Source organism: Podarcis vaucheri (genome assembly GCF_965113315.1).
Source record: "Podarcis vaucheri genome assembly, chromosome: 3".
Taxonomy (NCBI): Eukaryota; Metazoa; Chordata; class Lepidosauria; order Squamata; family Lacertidae; genus Podarcis; species Podarcis vaucheri.
Window position 1 is genome coordinate 36,400,725 of NC_138761.1, and position 19,896 is coordinate 36,420,620.

Sequence of the window (19,896 nt, forward strand, 5' to 3'; positions counted from 1 at the left end):
TTGATGAAGGAGCCTGCTGTGGACGCACCTGGCTGCCCCACCTCACGTCCCCCCAGAAATCTGTGCCCGGAGCCATGGCCTCCCACCCACCCCACACTACCCCCCTTTTTTGTGTCATTCGCTAAGATGTCGAATTCCCTCCCCACAGCGATGTGCCTGGCATTATGCAGTTTCTATCAAATGTGGAAGACGCACCTCTCTACTTGGGCTTTTGACCCTTGAGGTGTGTTATTTCTCGGACCCCACCTAAGTTTAGAGCCCACACTTTAGGGTGGAGGGTGGGCAATGAATTAACCGAGGCAAAACCTCAATACTGGCGTGTCAACGGTGCTGAGACAGCTGATGGACAACCGTAGAGATTCCCTTGGGATCATGGCTCGATTATAAATGTTTATAATCAAATTCTACACGGGGTTTTGCCCCTCCCCCAACGCCCGCCTGGCGTTTCTCCTTGGCATTCGCTCCATCTTGTTGATCTGCCTTTGGGCCACGTAGATGGGCAGTTGCTTCCTGATTTCCAGAAAAGTCTGGTGCTTGGTTTCTGGGATCATCTTTAAGATGAAAAAGAAGGTGGCAGCACATATCGGACAGCAGATGAGGAAGCTGAAGAATCCAATGTATTTCTGGAAAGGAACAGGAGCAGCAACACACACACAGAGAGAAACAGGGCTCAGCAACATGAGTCAAAAAACTGAGTTTTAAATGTATTATAAACATGCAACACCAGATGGCGCTGTAGAGCAGGAAACTTTTCTATGTGATTTTACATAGAGGTTTTTTTTCTTTTGTTATAAAGATTTAATTTTTATGACTTATCTATAGTGCGGTTTTCCCCCCCTGTGTGTAGATCCACCCACAGAAAGGCATAAGCTTATTAATTTAGCACATTATATTTCCCCAGTGCTTTTTTCCTTCAAGGAACTCAAGGCCGGGTTATCTCATAGAATCATAGAATTGAAGGTTTGGAAGGGACCCCCTGGCAAGGGTATTCTGGTCCCACCCCCTGCTACAATGCAGAATTTACAGCCAGAGAATCCTCTGACATAGTTGGTTCCACTGTCGACAGTTCTGCCTGATGTTTACCTGGGATATTCTTTCTTGCCATTTGAATACATTAGTTTGGGCCCTGCCCTCTGGAGCAATGGGGGGGGGGAGAGCTTGCTCTGTATTCTATGTGGCAGCCCTTCAGATATTTGAAGATAGCTACCAGATGACACTTGAGTCCAACTCTACAATTCTCTATCAGTGCTCTGCCTTCTCTTATCCAGGCTAAACATACCCAACTCCTTCAACTGTTCCTCATAAGGCTTGGTTTCCATCTCTCTCTCTAGTAACACCCCAGAAGGGAAGTTTTGGGACCAGGTGAGGGTAGGCGTGGAATGTGCTTTCTCCATCCTACCTAAGGTGGGAAAGGTCTATGGCCATAGGCATAGCCAGGATTTAGGGGGCAGGGAGAACACCTACCTGTCATCATCCTCTGTCTGGCTCTGTCTAGCAGATTCAGAATGAAATGTCTCAGCAGCAGTTGTTTTAAATTCCTTTCTTTTGACCCCAAGTGCTCGGGGGAAAAAATCTGCCAATATCTTTCTACAATTTATACTTTTACTTAAGTATTTTTATTTAATTACTTGATTTTGGGGGGAGGGGAGGAGAGCTCCCCCCCCCCCCGGCTATGCCCATGGCTGGGGCAAATTCAATCCCTGGCAAGTCCAGGGGAAACTGGGAGCGGCCCCTTCTCTGAAACCTTGGAGAGCCACTGCCAGTCCGTGTAGACACTACTGGCTTGATATAAGGCAGCTTCTTATGTTTGTATTCAACCGTTTACCTAGAATTAGGAGGACTAGAATCTTACGTTTTGTTTTGTGTTTTTACAGGAAATACCATAGCTCAGTGTCAGAAGGTGCTCAGTTCAACCCCCGACGACTCCAAGTAGGACTGAGAAAGACTCCCTGTCTGAAACCCTAGAGAGCCTCTGGTAGTCAGTGTAGACAGTGCTTAGCTAGATGGACTAGTGAGGGACAAGGCAGCTTCCTAGGTCCTCAACATCCTCATGCCAAGCAGATGCTCTACTGCTGAGCTACAGCCCTTCGCTGTAGAAGGTTCAGCACACCCACGGACCACCAGAATCACTCACCTGGATATTGAGGAAGGTCACAATGCTGAAGAAGTTTAGGAACCAATGCACAAAACCCCCGACCACATAGGCTGAGGACCGCGAGGACTGAAGGAAAATCTCTGCTATTATCAGGTTGGGAAGAGCACCTGTGTAGAGAAAAGAGTTCACTGCTCGTTGGGAGGAGATTTTTTTATTTTTATTTTTTAAAAAGAGAACTATTTTTAAAGTGGTTTAATCTTGCCTCTGCTTAACTGTTTATAGATTTTATTTTCTCGTTGTTGTCGTTATTTATTGGCTTTATATACTGCCCTTCATGACAAGATCTCAGGGCGGTTCACAGGATAAAATACAAGGTAAAAACGCAAGTCAAGAGTTAAAACAAAAACAACAAAATAACACACACACATCTCATGCATTGAGGTATTTTGTTGGGGCCATTTGTTGTTATATATTTTTTAACCACAAAGAAGATTTTTAAAAAGTTTTAAAGTTGGGCCATAAAGGTAAAGGGACCCGTGACCATTAGGTCCACTCGTGACCGACTCTGGGGTTGCAGTGCTCATCTCGCTTTATTGGCCGAGGGAGCCAATGTTTATCCACAGACAGTTTTTCCGGGTCATGTGGCCAACATGACTAAGCCGCTTCTGGTGAACCAGAGCAGCGCACGGAAACACCATTTACCTTCCCGCTGGAGCGGTATCTATTTATCTACTTGCACTTTGAGATGCTTTCGAACTGCTAGGTTGGCAGGAGCAGGGACTGAGCAACGGGAGCTCACCCCGTCGCGGAGATTCGAACTGCCGACCTTCTGATCGGCAAGTCTTAGGCTCTGTGGTTTAACGCACAGCGCCACCCGCGTCCCTTGTAAAGTTGGGCCATACTTTGGTGCTTATTTTCTACACCACTTTGTGAAGTCTCCCCCCTTGAAAAGCAGATTAGAAACCTTTCAAACAGTCTTTAATACTATAAAACCATTGGCCTCAAAATGGCATTCCATTTTTTAAATGGTTTTTTCATGTAAAGTGCTACAAACTACTTTTATTCGGAGATTTTCTGAACATACCATTAACAAACATCAACAGAAAACAGGATCGTGGGACTTCTGCGGTTCACTACGAAGCCCAGTAGATCAGTGTTCTTCAGTCTTAGAAACCCATCTACTATTATTTTCATTATTCTTTTGTACCCTGCTCTTTCCACAGAACCTGGGACTCAAGGGATCTTACAAAACTGTAATCTCATATTTAATCCCATTACGTTAAACCATGGGTAGGCAAACTAAGGCTCGGGGGCTGGATCCGGCCCAATCGCCTTCTAAATCTGGCCCGCGGACGGTCCGGGAATCAGCATGTTTTTACATGAGTAGAATGTGTGCTTTTATTTAAAATGCATCTCTGGGTTATTTGTGGGGCATAGGAATTAGTGCATACATATTTTTCAAAATATAGTCCGGCCCCCCACTAGGTCTGAGGGACAGTGGATCGGCCCCCTGCTGAAAAAGTTTGCTGACTTCTGCATTAAACTGTAACGGGATTAAAACAATGAAAAAACAAACAAGCCCAAAATCTGTTAAAATGCAGATAATAAAAACACTAAAAACACTACGACCCTTTCCTTAAAAACAACAAAACAGTCAGTTCCCAAAGGCCTGCCAGAATAAAACAGTCTTCACCTGCCAGTGGAAGGACAAGGAGAGAGTCGGCCTAACCTCACTGGAAAGGGAAGAGTTGCTGGGATCATTAGGGCTGCGCTGTTTTGTAAGAGTTTTTGCTGGCACTGTGTTTTTTATATTGCTGATCTACACCTGACTCTGGTTCCTGACACACTGTAGTGGAAGGGGCTAAGGATAAATAAAGGCTTTGGATGCCTGACCACCCTCGATCCTTGGAAACCTTTTGCTCTTCACATCCTGCGCCTCCTCCAAGGAACTCTGCGTATCACCTGAGCACTTACTAGGTCCGACGGCATGTCCCATGAGGAAAATATTGATGAGGAGCGCATTGACGTAAGACATCCACAAGGCATCTCCCTGTTGGAGAGAGTTGTGAGAGCGTGTCAAGCTTGCTAGGTTTGGGCAAAGCGCTTTTGATGTAATCGCTGATGTTATTGGTCAATCAGACGCTGTTTACTCATGAGAGATCACTTCCCACTGGGAAGAATCCAGAGGACAGCGGCACTGAGTTGTGTCCAAAATGAGTTGCGCCCACCACATGTGCATGATGTCACACGCACGGCACCCCTCCCAACCTGGCCAGGCTGACTTGGCCTGCGAACATGCTTCACCCTGCCACATCCCTGGCGATTCTCAAAAGGACGCGGTACAGCCAAGCATCTTCGTCCTGGTGCGTCCTCTTGAGGATTGCCGCAGGGTTTGGGGGAGGCCTGGCCCCCTTCTTGAAAATGTGCCAGTGCCAGAGGAGCATCTCTGATGGGATAGCAAGGGAAAGATCTGGTCCTTTTTTAAGCACCTTGTGCTGCACAGAAGGGTTGTTAGAATCTTCGGCCCTGTATACCTGATGGTCCTGTATACCTGAAGGAGCGTCTCCACCCCATCGTTCAGCCTGGACACTGAGATCCAGCGCTGAGGGCCTTCTTGCGGTTCCCTTGCAGCGAGAAGCCAAGTTACAGGAAACCAGGCCGAGGGACTTCTTGGTAGTGGCACCCACCCTGTGGAACACCCTCCCTTCAGAGGTGAAGGAAATAAGCAGCTATCCTATCTTTAAAAGACATCTGAAGGCATCCCTGTTCAGGGAAGTTTTTAATATTTAATGCTGTACTGTTTTTAACACTTGATTGGGACCCGCCCAGAGTGGCTGGGGAAACTCAGCCAGATGGGTGGGGTATGAATAAATTATTATTATTATTATTATTATTATTATTATTATTATTATTATCCAAACCAAATATGACATTTTGATAAAGGTATGGTCCCCACGTATCAACTGTGTAAATAGGAGCAATGTTAATGCGAGGCCTCAATCACTCACACTCATTTATAGAGAGCTGCGACCTATTCCAAGGCCATATCAGCCTTGCTCCACACACCCTCCTTCAGTGTGTTTTTGCCCAGCTGGAAATGTGCTCTTTAAACTTTGATCATGCCTCTTGCATGCCTGGACGGAGGCGAGAGAGGAGTTTGGGAAGGTGTGTGCAGAAACCAGCCTATTCTGCAAAGGCAAATGATGTGAGTTCATTGCTCAGCCTACTTTTACTTCTAGCCCCACCCACCACTGGCATGCAGTTTTTGGTCTGCAAAAGGTCCCAGACTTAGCTCAACAGTTTAGGTGACATGTAGAATGCCAGCACATGTTTTAATTTTTTTAATAAAGGTTTCAAGATACAGTTGTACCTTGGAAGTCGAAAACCAAATTGCAGCTTCTGATTTGCTGCAGGAATCTCCTGCAGTCAATCAGAAGCCGTGGAAGCCCCATCAGACGTTCAGGTTCCAAAAGAATGTTCGCAAACCAGAACACTCACTTCCAGGTTTGTGGCATTCAGGAGCCAAAACGTTCAAGTTCCAGGGTGTCCGGGATTCAAGGTACGACTGTAGTGGTTATAAACTGTTGAAATAATTTCATTGTTTTATTACTATTGTGAAACTCTGAGGGCTTTTTTAATTTAATGAACAAGTGGTATATAAATTTTGTGAAAGAAATATGCAGTTGACAGCTTCATCTGACTGGGGGCAGGTGGATTGCAGAGGTGGGGAAACCCAACATGCAATATGCACCAGGTGCCTCCTCTCTGGTGTGCACAGCAATGTGAAAACACAACTTGAAACGCAGCAGAAGAGAAGCGACGTTGCTGCATTTCAAAGTATTAATGCGTACACAGCGAAAGAGCCATCAAAAGGAGTGATGCTCTTTCAGTTGCTAGCGTGCACATAGCCAAGGAGCAATCGACGGAGTAACGCTTGGCTTTCGAGGACATCGGTGCTTGAAGAGTTCGGAAAAAACCAACCAACCTGAAGTTCAAGGTTCATGGTTAATACGATGCAGAGGATGGTGCACATGCCAAAACCAAGGAGCAGCAGGAACTTTCGCCCCATTGAGTCAATGTAAAGTATCTAGAGAATGTAACAGCAAGGGAAAGAAAGCATGTGAAAAAGGAAGGACGCAGCACTCAGTCTCAGCTTAACCAACCTTGCAGGGTTCTTAGTAAGTTTAAAATGGGGGTGTGAGAGAGGGCTCAGAAACAACCGGTGGGTCTTTTACCACCTCACCTTGATAGAGAACAGGGAGCCAAGTGGGGCTGTGTGTAGTGAGAGTATGTATGAACTTTGGCTGGTGCTGGAAGCTGGACATACAGAAGAACATACTGCTCTATACTAGCCTTGGTGATCTCCCCGGGAACCTCACGAGGAGGCAAGATCTGTTGGAGTGTCAATGCTGTGAGCCCCTCCCTCCAAGGCTCAGGCCTGGTAGGCCAGGAAAGGCTGAAAGCCTGGAGAGCTGCTGCCAGTCAGTGTGGACAATACAGAGTTAGATGCACAAAGTATCTGACTTGGTATAAGGTGCCTTCCTGTACAGTGGTACCTCGGGTTAAGTACTTAATTCGTTCCTGAAGCACCACTTTAGCTAATGGGGCCTCCTGCTGCTGCTGTGCCACCGGAGCACAATTTCTGTTCTCATCCTGAAGCAAAGTTCTTAACCTGAAGCACTATTTCTGGGTTAGCGGAGTCTGTAACCTGAAGCGTATGTACACTGTATTCCTAAGTGCTGGCACAAAACTGCTGCTAAAGTTTGCAGCGCAGGAACATCCTTTGGAGCAGACTGAGCTTTGAGACTTTAAGGGGAAGAAAAAAAGGCGAAAGTGAGGCAGCCTTACCCCGACAAAGACTGAAATGATGATGGCAACGCTTGATGCTAAACGGATGTATGGGATATTATTTAGGTCAGTTCCTGTAGACAGGTAGATTCTCTCTGCATAAAAGTATACCTGAAATGAGACCAAAACAACTGAGACTTTTAGCTTACTGTGCGATGGTCCTGTGGCTGACTCAGGGTTTGAGGCACTGTCTACAAAATGAAGCCTAAGATCCTTTCTCTCCAACTCCAAACTAGGGATGGGAAAATTTGTTTCTTTTCCAGCCTTAAATCCAGCTCTTCACATTTCTTCTGCACAGACAAGAACTGTTTGCAGTTGCCAACGTACATAGGCAGGCAATCCTCTGAATCTCTGGCTATATGGGAATCAAAGGTCACTGCAGTCGTGCCCACAAGAGGTGGGTGTACCTACCAGTACCCCTTGTGGTGCCTGTGAACGCTCTTGGTAAATATCTTCTCAGAAATCTACAATCTGCTTGAGATTGTTTGCTCTTTGTGCTCATAAAAACACCCCTGTTCCCACAGTGGCCACCCAGATGCCTACAGGAAACCCACAAGCCAAGCACAAGCATCAAAGAGCTTCTGTCTCGGAGAGAGTTGCTGATGTAGGTGCCTTCCTCCCCGCCTCCGTTGGTGGGGCAGCTGTTGTAACAGCATCCGCACACCATCTGGGGGTGATGCCCCCTTTTCTGCTCTTTTGGATGTGGCAGCCATTTTGTTTCATGTCTCCTCCCTGCCCAGCAGCCATTTTGTGACTGGTGCCCACGGCACTCCCCTCAACATTCCAAACATGGGCACTGGGCCCCAGTGGCGTAGCGTGGGGGGGTGCAGGGGGGGCCGGCTGCACCGGGCGCAACATCTGGGGGTTAGGGTTAGGGGGCGCAAATCCACGGGTTAGGGGGCGCAAATCCACGGGTTAGGGGGCGCAAATTACTTGCCTTGCCCTGGGTGCTGACAACCCACACTACGCCACTGCTGGGCCCCCAAAAGGCTGACGGAGCTTGGATGCAAAACAAGCTCCGCCCATACTGCTTGTGACCCTAAATGTGGTGCTGCCTGTGCCACGAATTTGCCCAATCCTCCTTTAAAGCCGCCCGAGCTGGTGGCCATCGCGGCCTCCTGTGTGGGGCCATAGTTCCATAGTTTAACTATGAAGAAGTCCTTCCTTTCCTCCGTCCTGAATCTTCCAACACTCAGCTTCCTTGGAAGTGCCCTGGAATGCCAACTCTCAACACCCGCAGCCATTGGCCGTCCTTGCTGGGGTTGATGGGAGCTGTAGTCCAGCCACACCTGGATGACCAAAGGTCCCACTTCCCCTCCCTTGTTCTAACCGCTTGTGGATATTGCCTTCCTTACTGCGTTGACTCCAGAGAGCTGTTGGCCACACATCAAGATAATGACTGAGATGACTTGCCACCGCAGGCTTGGGAAGCACAGCAGCATAAGTGAGTTCATGCTCTTCTCCGTCTTCTCAGCCATCTTCTCCTGCTGCAGTTCTTCTATCTCCTCCTGCATGTCCTCATTGTGCCTCAGCTTCTGCAAGGCTGGAAAGAAGCAGCAAGGGAAAAGCCTTTGAATAGCAGGGCACGGAGGCTGGTGGAGAGAGTTTCTTGCAGTACCAAACACAAGAGGTGTAGTGGAGGGGGAAAAGACCAGTTACAAATTCTGCAGTGGGTTCCCGGTCTCCAGCATCCCAGAGACACCCAGCCAGCTTTTTGGCCACTGAGAAGATGTTCCGCCTCACCCGTTGTGATGCTTGGAGCCAATCTAAGTGAAGACAGGTGAGTCGGCCACTGAGGACTGGCTCCTAGGGTCACTCTGGAGAATGACACCAAGGAGGAGCTGTTCTGCATGCGCCAAAGCTAAGCGTTTGGGAGCACTGCAAACATAAGCTGTTTCCGTTTCAAGAGAATGGTGTTCTAGTTCTATTACCTGTCAATCAATCAATCAATCAATCAATTGATGGGTGTTCTGCTACATTCAATGGAGCTTCACATAAAACACTGTAGGAATGTTAAAGATAGTAGGAAAGGATATATTGAGTAAGTATTATCCTTCCTTCACTCAGGCTAGTGAAGTGGTGTAGCAGAGCAAATTCCCCTCAATATAGCTGAAAGCTAGTTTGCAGATTCTTTTGAATCTCTTAGTTAAGTTTATTCCCGCTTAAAAGAATAAAGACACAAGAGTCTTTCTGAGTAAAGTAACAAAAAGTTTACTCACATTTCAGTTCACAATTTGATCCCAGAAAGGCGGTTACCCAACAAACTGTGAGTTCATCTCATATGAAGACTGAACTCATGTGCTGCTGGCTGAGAGCTTACTTTTGAGTGATAGCTGATCCATGGCCATTTGATGTACCTTTGGGGATTATTAATTTGCTGGTGAAGATCCATCATTGAAACAGTTCATTATCCTCAAAGAACTGTTGTCTGCTGCACCCTATTGTGACATTTGGCGCACCCATCACCTCACGTTTGTAGTGTTGTGCCCGTAGCACCACCATGCTCCAACTCACTTCCAACTATATTTTGGATAGGATATTGACCGTGGAAAGGCATTCTGCCTCTATTTCAGTGATCCTTGACAGTGACTTACCAATCCTACCATTCCTGGTTATGGAAAATTTATCCGATTCTTATTAGTTTGTGACTCCATGCACATATTATATGTCTTCTGTTTATAGTGTTATAAAAAATATTGTCAGTATATTATTACCCAACATGTTGCTTGTTGTTGTTCAGAGCTGGCTGAGTGACAGTAGAGAGCAAAAATTACCGTATTTTTCCGTGTATAAGACTAGGTTTCTTCCCTAAAAAATAATGTCCAAAATTTGGGGGCGTCTTATACACGGATAGATCTTTCCCATTTTCTTAAATCAGAGTCCCCCAAAATAGGGGGCATCTTATACATGGGGGCGTCTTATAGACGGAAAAATACGGTGCATTAATAAGAGAACAAAATGGCTGCAGGAGAGCAGCAAGCAAGAGAGCAAGTGAAGCAAGTAATTAAGACTGAGAAAATAGCTGCATGACTCGGCTCTTTTATGGAGTCAGCCAGAGCCACTCCCAGGTCACATGCAGGGGGAGGATGCTCCAGACCAGTGGAACAGGAAGTTACACTGGATGTCCCCTGCCTGTGCCCACTCTAGGGAAACAAGGAATGTTGCATTTGACTGCACCAATGGATTACATCCCACAAACACAACTGAGGTCACCTTGAAAGAAGAAACTGGAGCCCTCCACAAGAGGGGAGCCACCACTGAAAAGGCTCGCCAGGAAGGGTTAGGTGAGATCCCTGCCTGAAACCCCAGAAAGCTGCTGCCAGTCCGTGTAAGCAATACTGAGCTAGATGGACCAATGGTATGATTCAGTATAATGATTTCAGCTGTTCTCTCTCTGAGAACCAAGAATGACAGATTTGGGGTGTTGCCTAAGAGGCCATCCAGACTCACCCCACCAAACATACAACACCATGTTTCATCCAGAAAAAGCACTAGGCGCTATCAGTTGTATTCTCAGATTGTCTCCTCAGGTAAACACTAATAAGACTCTGAATGTTATTATCCCTCACCCTCCAATATGTAAGTGGTTCATGTATGTGGTTACCTAGCACGGCCTTTTCTTCATCATTTTTCTGAATCAGTAGATACCTGGGGCTTTCGGGGAAGGAAGGAACGACAATGGTCTGAAATAATGCCAGTATTCCAGGGACACTTGTCAGTATTGGCCAATCTGCGCAAGAAGGAGCAATTAATTTTATTTATTACATTTACACCCCACCTTTCCTTGAAGGAGTTCAAGGTGGCGTACGTGGTTCTCTTCCTCCCCATCTTATCCTCACAACAACCCTGTGATGGAGGTTAGGCTGAGAGACTGGGAATGGCCCAATGTCTGAGCCAGGATTTGAACCCTGGCCTCCCAGGTCCTAGCCCGGCACTCGAACTACCATGCCACCCTGGCTCTTGAAAAGTATCAGCTCAGATGGCACAACAGAATTGCCCAACGCTAAGGGAGGGAATCAATGGCCTTCCTGGGTCAGTGGGCACCTTTGGGGAAGTGCCGTCGGTGCTAGCCATTGGCTGCCATGAGGGAAAGTGTGGCATGACACAAAATGGCTGCCATGGGGGTATAATACAAAATGGCTGCCGTGGGGATGTGGGGAAATGGCTGCTGTGGAAGCATGGCGTTATGGTGGCCACGTTTAAAAGGGGGGGAAAGCAAAGAAAAGAGACATAACCATGGGTGTGCCCCACATCAACAGGCAGGGGGAGGCACCTATATCAGCCATCGCTATGCTTGCTCACAGAGAGAAGGTCTCTGTACAGTGGTACCTTGGTTCTCAAACGCCTTGGTACTCAAAACAACTTAGAACCCAAACACTGCAAACCCGGAAGTAAGTGTTCCAGTTTGCGAACTTTTTTCGGAAGCCGAATGTCCTCTGTTTTAAGTGTTACATTGGTTTCAGTGCCATACTTCCGTTTTGAGTGGTACTCTGAGGTCTGTTTGTTTTTGCTATTTATTTTGCGTTTTTGTGGCTCTTTTTTTCTTTTTGTGACTGTGTGGAACCCAGTTCAGCTACTGATTGATTGTGTGCCTGCAGTATGTACATTGTTTATTGCTTTCATTTTATGGATCAATGGTCTCGTTAGTAAAATTCATGTTAAATTGCTGTTTTAGGAGTTGTTTTTAAAAGTCTGGAACGGATCAATTCGTTTTGCATTACTTTCTATGGGAAAGCACGCCTTGGTTTTGGAACGCTTTGGTTTTGGAACGCACTTCCGGAATAGATTAAGTTTGAGAACCAAGCTACCACTGTACTTCTCCTCTCTTCAGAACTGATGGGTCGCTGGCTGTCCGATCCTGGGATCCAAGTGGGCACATGTAAGACTTTTTGTGGGCACCACAGGTGGTACTGGTGGGGGTTCACTGATGCTTGTGAGCACCACATGGAACTGGAGGGGTCGTGGAACTGTCTCCCTCAGAAGGTGGCGAGCTCTTCTTCATTGGGAGTTGAGTCATCTGTTGGGGACTCTTTCCAGCATTGCAGCATGTTGGACTAAATGACCCCTGGCAATACCTTCCATCTCTACAATTCTACCATGACCTTTGGGCTAAGAGGTGCTCCTCTCTGATTTACCTTCTTCGTTCCCCAGCATTTCAGGAAAAGAGAGTATCTGAGCCATGAGGACACCTACAGCTAGAAAGAAATGAGGCAGCATGCCAATGGCTCCCCTCATGTTCGGCGGGGAGATCTCTATGAGGTACAATGGGACCACGATGTAGAAGATGCCTGGTTAGGGGATAAATCAAGGCATTATTCACAGTAGGCATGTGACAGCCATAGAAGCATACAAACATCTCCCACTTACCCAACTAGTCATTGTGTTCTGCAAGAGAGGGCATCCTGCAGATGCCATCCTACCAGGAGGTCCATTCCACATGATGGCCAGAATCAGGCCTTTAGTTTGGCGGCACGTAGCCTCTGGAACTCCCTCCCACTGCGTATCAGGCAGGCGCCTTCTCTATTGCCTTTTTGGCACCTGCTATTTCAGCAGCTGGTATCTGTCTTGGATCCAAATCTGGCCGATGTGTGTGCTGTTGCTCTTTCTAAACGGCCTTTTAAAAAATATTTATAATTGCTATCATTATTGTCAGCTACATCCCTGCTGGGGGGCCAGGTTTGGCCCATGGGCTGGAGGCTCCCCAAAGCAGTATATGGAGGTGGTGTGGTGGGGAGGTTCTTCTTTTGATATGTCTTTGAATTGCAAGCACTGGTTCCTTCCCAACTCAGATTTCAGAACAGGGAATTTTCTCTTAACCCCATACCCTCACTAAATCAGGAAGTAGCCCAACTCACCTATGGTTATTCCAACGATGAAGCGTGAAAGCATCGTAAACAGGAAGGCTTGCACCACAGTGGCGCAAACCATAAACATAGAGGACACCATGGAGCAGAAGCAATTGATCAGCAAGGCCCCTTTCCTGGAAAGAGTGGGGAAAGGAAGGGAATGACTGGGCCAAGGAACATGTGGAATGATTGGAAGAGTTCCCCGCATCCTTTGGGGGAAGCAAGATCTGCCAGGAGGAGCAGTTTGGGAGGTCATGCGTCTCAGCGGGCTGATTTCTGGCTTTGCCAGCGTTAAATCTCTAATCCCGGCTCAGTCAAAGATACACCTGCGTAACTTGTTCATCCCAGAAGAATCACCCAAGGACATGGTGGGTGCAGGACCAGAGAGGGAAGGGGAATTACCGTAGTTGGGATCATAAAGCCGTATAACCTGGCAACCCGGCTACTTATTTTCAAGACTTATTTAATTCTGGTCATATGTTTAGCTTAATTTTATACCAAAAGGGATCCCAGGGAGGCTTAGTAAAACCAAAGCAAGGCAGCCAGTCCCTATCTGCAGGCTTACAATCTAAAAAGACCCCTCCCACAACAACAACAAAAGTCACGGAAGGAAAAGGGATATGGAGGGAATAGGAAAATCAAAATAAAAACTTGGGCACTTTCTAAACAGTGGTTCCTGTAATCCAAAGAATCCTGGGAATGGTAGCTTGTTAAGGGTGCCAGGAAGTGTAGCACTGTGAAAGGTACACTGCAGTCTTTGGGTTTCTTTGGGGAAAGCCTTGTGCTTCGAATACATGGTATGTACGCAGCCCTATTAGCATGGAGAAAGTCCACAGAACAAGGGAAACCATTAAGCAGAGGCTGGATACTTCTTTCCTTTCCTTTGATGCGGTGTCTGATCCACACCAGCCATCTCAATGGCAATATGTCTTTTGCAAGATTCCTTGCATTTCTGATTAAAATCTAAGGGCAGTCATTGGCTGAGTTTTGCTCAGAGATGACCCAGTGAAATCAGGGGGGACTCGCTCAGGCTGGCTCATTCATTTGAATGGGTCTGCTTTGTCGAATGCCACCCAAACGATAGCATTACTTCGGCTGGCTGAATATCTTTTGTTAAAATGTGGGATGCCTTTTTACAGGGTGAACCTCCTCAGCCAGAAGTTAAATTGAGCCTCAGCTGGGGAGACAGGCCTCAGCAGAAGCCCCACTCCCCTGCCCACCTGCCCCACGTCCAAAGTTAGGACTGGAAGTTCACTAATCACCAGGTCATCTATATATACCTTCCATATTCATCCACCATGACTCCTGCGATGAGTGCTCCAGTAAGGCCTCCAATAGGGAACATACTGATGGCAAGGCCTAGCATGAAGTGCAGATACTGCTGCTCTCCTGGATTCTTCGCAGCATTACCCATGTCTTCCATGAGCTAAGAGAGGAAATCATATCATGGGCAGGGTTAGTGTATCCACAACACATCCTAATCAGAAGGAACTGGCACCCTTGCAGGTGCCACATAATACTCATATGTAGAACTTCTCTCTATTAGAGTGGCAGCATTTGCCCTTTGGAACTCCTTGCCTCTTGATATCAAGCAGGCGCCTTCACTGTATTCTTTTCGGCGACTGCTAAAAACGTTTTCTTTTGAGAAAGCCTATACAGACACATAGAGCGTTGGTGTCTGTTTGAATCCGGTTTTCGGCTTACCGTTGATTTTAATTTTTTAAAAAGGTTTTAAATAGTTGATTTCAACTTTGTAAAATAAAACCCTAAGCATTTCATTGTTTTCTTCTTTCTGTAAACGGTTCTTCCTCCAGCCTTTTCCACCAACGGCATCTACTAATGGTTGCTCAGAAGGGAATGTGAGCCTTGGCTGAAGAAAGATCTTCCACACCTGTTTTAAAGTCCCACTAGACTCTTTTGAGTTTTTGCTGCAAGAGACCAAGGCTCCATCGTCACCAAATGATTTATTTGTTAAGGATGCTGAGAGTTGTTAGGAGACCCCTATGGCTCTACGCTGAGTAAAACTTGGTGAGAAGCCTATCTTATTTTAACTAATACATATGCATTTATCTGCACTAATATACACATTTTATTTTTTGTACACAGTGGTACCTCAGGTTAAGAACTTAATTCGTTCTGGAGGTCCGTTCTTAACCTGAAACTGTTCTTAACCTGAAGCACCACCTTAGCTAATGGGGCCTCCTCCTGCTGCTGCTGTGCCACCGCCGCACGATTTCTGTTCTCATCCTGAAGCAAAGTTCTTAACCCGAGGTACTACTGTATTTATGGGTTAGCAGAGCCTGTAACCTGAAGCATATGTAACCCGAGGTACCACTGTACACTAGCTGAAGCATTGCACCACAAAATTCTGAGAAGAATTTTGACAGGTGTTCCAGTTGGCAACTTGTTTTGGAATGTGTGTTCTATGTAGATGTGCCCTTAAAGCACAAACTATTTCAGATTTCTCTCCACCCCTAGATACAACCTGAAAATATCTCTGATGACTTTAGCTGTGATTCCTGGATTGCAGGGGGCTCAACTAGATGACTGTTGGGGGTCTCTTCCCACTCTACTGTTCCATGACTCGCTGACTCCCAGAAGCTTAGTCAGAAGCCCCTGTTGTAAGAAACCACCTGTACTGCAGGGTCATCTTACCAGCACTGGGGAATAGACCATCCAAAGGTTGTAACCATATTGGATAGATCCCAAGCTGGTGACCAGCACTGTTCGGAGAAGCGAATTTGTCACCTCCTGCAGGAAATCAAAGCAGCAGATAAGAGCATCTGTCAGCCAAAGCGTTCATCAATGCATAAGGTAAAAGGACCCCTGACTGTTAGGTCCAGTTGTGACCGACTCTGGGGTTGCGGCGCTCATCTCGCTTTATTGGCCGAGGGAGCCGGCGTACAGCTTCCGGGTCATGTGGCCAGCATGACTAAGCCGCTTCTGGCGAACCAGAGCAGCGCATGAAAACACAGTTTACCTTCCCGCCAGAGTGGTACCTATTTATCTACTTGCACTTTGATGTGCTTTCGAACTGCTAGGTTGGCAGGAGCAGGGACCGAGCAACGGGAGCTCACCCCGTCACGGGGATTCGAACCGCCAACCTTCTGATCGGCAAGCCCTAGGCTCTGTGGTTTAACCCACAGCGCCACCCGTGTCCCCATCAATGCATAGGACATAGTTAATGAAAGACAAATGGCTTGGATCTTAAGGCAGTGTGGGCAGAGTTCTGCTCATAGGAGGAGTGTTTATGGTGCAAGGTGATATAACCTGTGGCCCTCCAGGTATTGCTGGACTCCATTTCCCATCAGCCCCAAGCCAGCATGGTCAGTAGTCAGGGCTAGTGGGAGCTGCGGTCCAGCAGTATCTAGAAGGCCCATAGATCCCCCCTATTGCTGGACTAAAGGCTTCTGGGAGCTGGCAGCCCCATTTATAAAAGAACGTAGCAGGACCTGAGTCCAAAAGCAGAACGCTCCCCAGTATTCTGGTTGTGTGATGTCACTTGTTTGATGTGGGAGGGTTGAATTTTTAAAATGGCCTCTTAGGTCAAATTGGACGGTTAGAGCATGGTGGGGATAATGCCAAGGTTGCAAGTTCAATCCCCATGTGGGACAGCTGCATATTCCTGCATTGCAGGGCGTTGGCCATGTTCAAACTCACCCATTTGCGGACTATGGGCTTTGGTTCTGGCACTGCCTTGCTATCAATGCTTCTTCCGGTAGTTTCCATAATTGAGTCTCAGCTGTGGGGGGAAGAAGAGGGACATTTTGTCAGGCGGTTATTATCTCTTGCAACTTCTTTAAGAACATAAGAATAGCTAAACCTGGCATAGGCAAACTCCGGCCCTCCAGATGTTTTGAGACTACAGTTCCCATCATCCCTGACCACTGGTCCTGTTAGCTAGGGATGATGGGAATTGTAGTTCCAAAACATCTGGAGGGCCGGAGTTTGCCCATGCCTGACTAAATGGTCCATGGACAGCTCCTCCTGACAGCCTGTTTATTGGGCATCCCTCCTGATTTGTTTTTGCAGAGGTTTGATTATGGCTATGTACACACCACGCATTTAAACCCTATGGCTTACACCGAAGGATAATGGGAACTATAGTTTGCCCCTTATGGACCTACAGTTCCCTGAACCCTTTACAAGCTACAGTCCCCTTTAAATGTATCACCAGTCTTTGCTGAGAGTTCACTTTGATTTATCGATTTTTTAAATTGCATTTATATACCACCTTTCTCCTATATATATTTGTGTGTGTGCGTGTGTGTATCATTTTGCAGTTTCCATCAAACAAAAAAGATATAGTTTTACATCAAATTTCAAAACCCAATTTCTGCCTCCCTCCTCCCTTTCTGCGATTTCTTATATTTATAGTATCTTTATTGCAACTCCCAGTTTAAGCCTAATTATTAGTTGACCCATATATTCGAAATTAGTTTTATCACGCTGCACGTCTTTACGTTAAACCTGCTAATGAGTGTATCTGTTTGCAATAGTTTATAAAATATTCAATAAGCGTTTTCCACTCTAAATCAAAGACACTGTCGTATTGATTTCTTATTCTTCCGGTGAGTTTCGCCATTTCTACATATTCCAATAGTTTTTTGCTGCCATTCTTCTTTGGTTGGGACGTTGTCTTCTTTCCATCTTTGGACAAATATCATACGAGCAGCTGTGGTCACATATATAAACAAGTTTTTATATTGTTTAGGTATCTCTAATCTCTAAAAGAAAAGCCTCTGGTTTCTTATAAAAAGTTACCTTAAACATTTTTTTCAGCTCATTGTATATCATTTCCCACTACATATGGAAAAAGGTACCTTCTTTTTCTTTGCACTTCCAGCAAATATTCGAATCAGATTTATACATTTTCGCTATCCATTGCCCAGTGTATCATAGAAGATTTCACTTGCTCATCTTTTGTTTGCATATCTTATACGTTTCTGAAATTACCTTAATATTACTAATATCTAGCAGGTCTCTCTCCAACTGGAATGATTGGTTCCCAAAACCTAACTTTTTATCTGTTTTAAACAATTCATTTAGATGATAATATTGCAACCAGTTTATTAACATAATTGACAGTTCTTCAAACTTTTTAAACTTAATTTCACCACCCTCCTCACTTATTATTTTTTAAATAAGTTATCCAGTCTACATCCCACCTTTATCTCCAAGAAGCTCAAAGTGACATATATGTTTCTCCACCTCCCCATGACAGCCCTGGGAGGCAGGTTAGGCTGAGAGGACAGTGACCAGCCCAAGGTCACCTAGTGAGCTTCACAGCCGAGTAGGCATTTGAATCCTGGCCATCTGGGTCTTAGTCCGACACTCTAACCACTATACCACATTGTTCGCAGGGTGATGGTGATATGATGGTGAGCTCAGCACTCAGCCTGATTTGCTTGTCAGGCATTCCTTCCTTCTATACTTTTCTAGGCATTTCCACGTCATTTTCCAAACTGCAAAAAGTCTTTTTTCTTTTCAAAAATGTGTTTATTGCTCCGGGATGATATTGCCTTTTAATCCACTTCAATTGCACAAACCTAAATTTCTGCTATGTGCTGGAAACCCTCCTGCAAAATGTATTTACTTACTTACTTAATAGTGGTGTTTATAGCTCACTTTTCACTGAATATTTTTAGTCCCAGGGAAACAAAAAAGGTCTAAAAAGCTAGGGGCTATATCTTGTGGTAGTGAATGCTCATGGCAGGGACATGCTGAAAGCCTGTGACTTGTCTCCTGAATGTTTAAAGAAATCACGAACACAGAGAGGCAGACTCCTGGGAGCACCACCCAGACAAGGAGGCTTCCTGCTCAGTCTCTGCATGAGTGCCTGTTCTGGCTTTTTATTACAACTGATTAAGGCAGGGATAGGGAGCCTATGGGCTCCATCTGTTCTTGGACTTCAACTCCCATCAGGCCCAGCCAGCATGGCCAACAGGAAGCAGGGGTAGGAGTCGTGGTCCAACCACACCTGGGGGGGGGGGCGCAACAAGTTTCCTACTCCCAGATTTAAACCAAGTCAGAAACGATGGAGGGAAAACTGAAGCAGTTGTCTTCCAAGGTAATCCATTGGGTCAACAGTCCCAGAAGTGGGTAGCGGTGAAGTCTGTCTGTAGGGAGCCAACCCACCCCCTCAAGGCACCATAGCTGTCAACTTTCAATTTTGAAAAGGGATCAGCAGCCTTGAAAATAAGGGATCAGCAGCCTCACTTATCCCGGGGACAGTCTATGGGATATCTAACAATCCAAGATAGCAGCAGGAAGCAGCGGGAAACGGCACTGGAATAAGGGAATTTCCCGCCCAAAAAGGGAAGGCTGACAGCTATGCAAGGCACAGAAACTTACCGCAGCTTTCTGTTCTTGGAAGTAGAGGGGTGAAATCAGCCCCGCCCTGTTTTCTCTTGAAAGACATCAAAGGGCAGGCAGTATTGCAAGAGCCAATCAGAGGAAGGATGCTGAAAGATTCCATTTGGGGGAGCTGTTGGCAGTTGGAAGGCCAGGTGATTGAATTAGGTATACCAGGATCCCATCGTGGCTGAGCAGCTGAGCAGTGAGCATGCCAGGCGGCCTTAACTCAGCCACATGCAATATTGTTATTATTGGGTTGTCGCTAGCCGAGCCCTACTCAGAGTAGACCCACTGAAAGAGCCAGCATGGCGTAGTGGTTGGGAAGTTGGACTAGGACAGGGGTCTGCAACCTTTAAGACAAAAAGAGCCACTTGGACCCATTTCTGAAGAAAAAAAAACTGGGAGCTGCAAGACTCGTCATTATAAAAATAACTTTTTTGTCCCTTTTTTATTATTTCTTTGTTTGACCCCTCAGAATTACTCCTCCTCATAGAAATAAACGTTAAATTAACAAGTTACCTTTTTGTGTGTGTGTGTTCTTCACTCCCCTTCAAAACAGTGACCAGCATACATGCCCCTTACAATGTAGCGGGCGAACGAGCGGGTGGGAAGGTGACGTCGGTACGGTGCATGACTAACACACGCACCGCCCCATGCGACGCCACAGCCAGCACAGCGCCCGCCACAGTGGGGAGTGTCAGGGCGCACAATGCGCCTCCTCCCCTCGCTAGTATCCGCCCCGGAGCCGCA

At 46.4% G+C, this 19,896-nt stretch overlaps 1 protein-coding gene across 1 annotated transcript; it reads right to left on the reverse strand.

Moving 5' to 3' along the window:
• Window positions 1-377: 377 nt before the first annotated feature.
• On the reverse strand, window positions 378-19,207 carry LOC309527869 (solute carrier family 2, facilitated glucose transporter member 5-like). Its single transcript, XM_082214855.1, has 13 exons — window positions 19,144-19,207; window positions 16,450-16,531; window positions 15,445-15,540; window positions 14,070-14,215; window positions 12,799-12,923; window positions 12,079-12,231; window positions 10,548-10,673; window positions 8,299-8,486; window positions 6,944-7,054; window positions 6,081-6,182; window positions 4,070-4,145; window positions 2,135-2,262; window positions 378-623 (listed from the first exon to the last, which is right to left on the reverse strand). Exons 2-13 carry the CDS (start codon window positions 16,516-16,518, stop codon window positions 405-407), a joined length of 1,539 nt encoding a protein of 512 aa, XP_082070981.1. The 5' UTR covers window positions 16,519-16,531; window positions 19,144-19,207; the 3' UTR covers window positions 378-404.
• Window positions 19,208-19,896: the final 689 nt, after the last annotated feature.

What these genes read in the sequence shown, in the direction of transcription:
- LOC309527869 (XM_082214855.1), bottom strand. Translation starts at nt 16,518, where the DNA reads ATGGAAACTACCGGAAGAAGCATTGATAGCAAGGCAGTGCCAGAACCA. An exon ending in TCATTTCAGTCTTTGTCGGG is followed by an intron (nt 6,183 to 6,943) that starts GTAAGGCTGCCT and finishes TACATTCTCTAG; the next exon opens with ATACTTTACATTGACTCAAT. An exon ending in GGGACATGCCGTCGGACCTA is followed by an intron (nt 2,263 to 4,069) that starts GTAAGTGCTCAG and finishes TTCTCTACACAG; the next exon opens with GTGCTCTTCCCAACCTGATA.